Source organism: Papaver somniferum, chromosome 6, assembly GCF_003573695.1.
Source record: "Papaver somniferum cultivar HN1 chromosome 6, ASM357369v1, whole genome shotgun sequence".
NCBI classification, from domain to species: Eukaryota; Viridiplantae; Streptophyta; class Magnoliopsida; order Ranunculales; family Papaveraceae; genus Papaver; species Papaver somniferum.
In genome coordinates, this window is record NC_039363.1 from 14,605,603 (window position 1) to 14,608,868 (window position 3,266).

General features: G+C 37.2%; 1 protein-coding gene across 1 annotated transcript; it reads left to right on the plus strand.

Annotated features, from left to right (window-relative positions):
- Positions 1-838: 838 nt before the first annotated feature.
- Positions 839-2,989, plus strand: LOC113287001 (ubiquinol oxidase 2, mitochondrial-like). Its single transcript, XM_026535658.1, has 4 exons — positions 839-1,266; positions 1,360-1,488; positions 2,149-2,637; positions 2,737-2,989. Exons 1-4 carry the CDS (start codon positions 931-933, stop codon positions 2,794-2,796), a joined length of 1,014 nt encoding a protein of 337 aa, XP_026391443.1. The 5' UTR covers positions 839-930; the 3' UTR covers positions 2,797-2,989.
- The last annotated feature ends 277 nt before the right edge of the window (positions 2,990-3,266 follow it).

The window sequence follows — 3,266 nt, forward strand, 5'->3', positions numbered from 1 at the left end:
GGTGCTCGAGTCAGCATGTAAATTATCCCAGTTGTAACCATGAGTGGACTGCTTTCCTAAGCGCCTAAACTCCTTTTCTTATAAAAAAAAAAAAGCTGAGTATTGTTCTCTTTTAAAAAAGGTGTTGGAACCCCAACTTGTTGTCAGGCTACCACAAAGACTTTTATATGATTCTCACTTTTAGCAATTTTATAAAAAAAAAATAAATAAATAAAAAGATACCTGAACCCGCCTGGATCACATTTAGACAGATAGAAGCAGGATCCCACCGAAATCATGAAATAAAACTCCATTTGCGTTTTTGCTAGATAATGTTTTCGAATTTTAATATTTTTCGTAAATTAGTTGTTTGATTTAAATGCGGTTTGAGACAGCTGATCAGGTAAAACAAATAATGTCCACAAACTTGGACAACAAGATGATGTACTTGGGCCCCAAGTACCACACCTAATTCTAGTTATCTACATTCCCATTTTACCAAAAACCCCTTCTTCTTCCTTCAGCCGCCTTTAATTAGCGTTTGAGCGTTTACGTAAATTTGACTAGTCATAATTCTAGTACATTCCACCTAATGGACCGTCTATGCCAAACATTTAGGAACTCTTGTCGTGAAGCTCAAGAATTTTCAATACGTGTCAAAGTCGTTTCCTCAACACGTTGCAATTTCATAACCCCATTACAACACCAAACCCACCGTGTGACTGGCTAAAACGTTAACGACAAAACTTGCCGTCTATTAAAGCACTATTCACAAAATAGGTTATTTTAACCCACGTTAAAAAAGGTTAAAATTAGTTCTTTCCTTAAACCGCCTTTGCCTGAGATAAATATCGGGGTTCTCTTCTTCATCTCCAAGAAAGAAATCAAAACTTAAAATTCACAGCTGAAACTGATACAGAAAAACAAGAATCAACGAACGTTGAATTGAAGATGTTTAGTTCAAAGAAGTTAGCTGGTTCAATGCTGAATCAAATTCGTCCGCACTTACAATCATCATCAACAGGAGGATCAATAGTTAATCAATCGGCCAACGGATTACTGTTGAAAACAAGGTTTCCGGAGATTGGTATGCGGAGAGCGAGTACGATAGCATTAAGTGAAGAAGAAAAGCACAGGGAAGAGAAAGGAGGGTTTGGTGGTTCTTCAGCTGCCGCCGGTGGGAATAAGGACGGACCGGAGCAGAATGGAGTTGCTAGTTATTGGGGTGTTAGCCCAAATAAGTTGGTTAAAGAAGATGGTACAGAGTGGAAATGGAAGTCATTCAGGGTAATTAAAATTTGTTAATTGAATTCTTTTAATTGATTATTGTTTGAAGATTGATTTGCTGACGAAGGTGTTTTGGTGATTTGGAACATGCAGCCATGGGAAGCATATGAACCTGATATGTCAATTGATTTAACGAAACATCATAAACCAACAAATATGATGGACAAATTTGCTTATTGGACTGTCAAAGCTCTTCGTTATCCTACTGACGTTTTTTTCCAGGTATGAATTATGTCTTTTCACATTTTATTCTTTGATTTTGGTATATTCTTGAATAGAATTTAGCAAAAATCCCTTGATTAATATGAATTAGAGGTTATTTATTTGTTGGTGATGAGAAATTTTGTAGTCTAAGAGGTTGTAAGGCTTAGTTTGGTGGTTACTACATCTTTGGAAGATTGTGTGCCCGCCACACAATTTGATTTCCTTGATCTAGTGGCCAAGTCTGTGTAGCATATTTGGACATTTTATTTGGCTCATAGCAACAGATATTGGACGCGTTGTTGGCATTTATTTCTTGACCCATGGAGAGTAATGTCTCCCTGACGCCGCCTTATCCGAACATTAAGGTGGTCACATTTGTATAGTTTGCTAATGCTAATAAGGCATTCAGAATTGAACCAGATGGAGTCAGGATTTAGACCCTTGGTGAGTTAGTTCTGATGTTTTAGCCTAGTCAGGCATTCTAGATGAGCTAATTATGATAGAATCAGGACTCAGGATAACCATGTGCTTTGGGACCTGACTCTGTATAGTTGCTAGATCAATTCCAGCTGGAGATAAAATTTATGTCCAATTGAAAAAATGCAAATTCTTTGCTTATGGCATTGTCAATTAGTTTTTCTGACAACCGGGCTAATCAAATTTTTGGTCATTAAACAGAGGAGATATGGGTGCAGAGCAATGATGTTGGAAACAGTGGCAGCAGTACCAGGGATGGTAGGAGGAATGTTATTGCACTGTAAGTCTTTACGACGCTTTGAACATAGTGGAGGTTGGATCAAAGCATTGCTGGAAGAAGCCGAGAATGAAAGAATGCATCTAATGACATTTATGGAAGTAGCTAAACCAAAATGGTATGAAAGAGCATTAGTAATTGCGGTACAGGGAGTGTTTTTCAATGCCTATTTCTTATCTTACATGATTTCGCCAAAGCTTTCTCATAGAATTGTTGGGTATTTGGAAGAAGAAGCAATTCATTCTTACACTGAATTTTTGAAAGAGTTGGACAAAGGAACTATTGAGAATGTTAAGGCACCTGCTATTGCCGTCGACTATTGGAGGTTACCTGCTGATGCTACATTGAGAGATGTTGTTATGGTTGTTAGAGCTGATGAAGCACACCATCGTGATGTTAATCATTTTGCTTCAGTATGTTTTCATATCTAATGTCTTGTATTTTGTATCTTTAACTATCCCGTATTTTTTTGTTGCTTTGGGTTCTGAAGTTTTGAAACTTTTTTGTTACAGGACATACACGTTCAAGGGCATGAACTCAAGGAATCAGCAGCTCCAGTTGGGTACCACTGAAAGTGTTCTTAGCTTATTTGAGACATCCTAAAAGTTGGAGACCAAGTATTTCCTTTCTTTTGTGTCTTTATATTTTGTCCGGATTTGGGGGCTTATCTTTATATGAGTATACTTGGCTCAGATGTATCTATAAATAAAAATAGAGAAAATTTATTCGACATATATTTGAAATTTTGCGATTCTGATTTTTGAATCCCGTCTTACATGTATGTTTTCCTGTGTGGGTTTACAATACCATGCAATGCTGACAGTGACAGAGGTTATCAGTTGTGGCCAAAATTTGGTCTAATTGTCGCGATTAAATTGCATATTATCTGTCAGTTGATCAATTAAAATTTAGATTCAAGAGCATGAAGAGTGTGGACGAATGATTTACCCTTGATTTTGAGGTCATTCATAGGGGCGGTTTCAGAATGGAAGTGTATACCGGCTGGTGTAGGTTAAGGAACTACAGATGATCATGGAGTACA

What these genes read in the sequence shown, in the direction of transcription:
- LOC113287001 (XM_026535658.1), top strand. Translation starts at nt 931, where the DNA reads ATGTTTAGTTCAAAGAAGTTAGCTGGTTCAATGCTGAATCAAATTCGT. An exon ending in CTACTGACGTTTTTTTCCAG is followed by an intron (nt 1,489 to 2,148) that starts GTATGAATTATG and finishes GTCATTAAACAG; the next exon opens with AGGAGATATGGGTGCAGAGC. An exon ending in ATGTTAATCATTTTGCTTCA is followed by an intron (nt 2,638 to 2,736) that starts GTATGTTTTCAT and finishes TTTTTGTTACAG; the next exon opens with GACATACACGTTCAAGGGCA.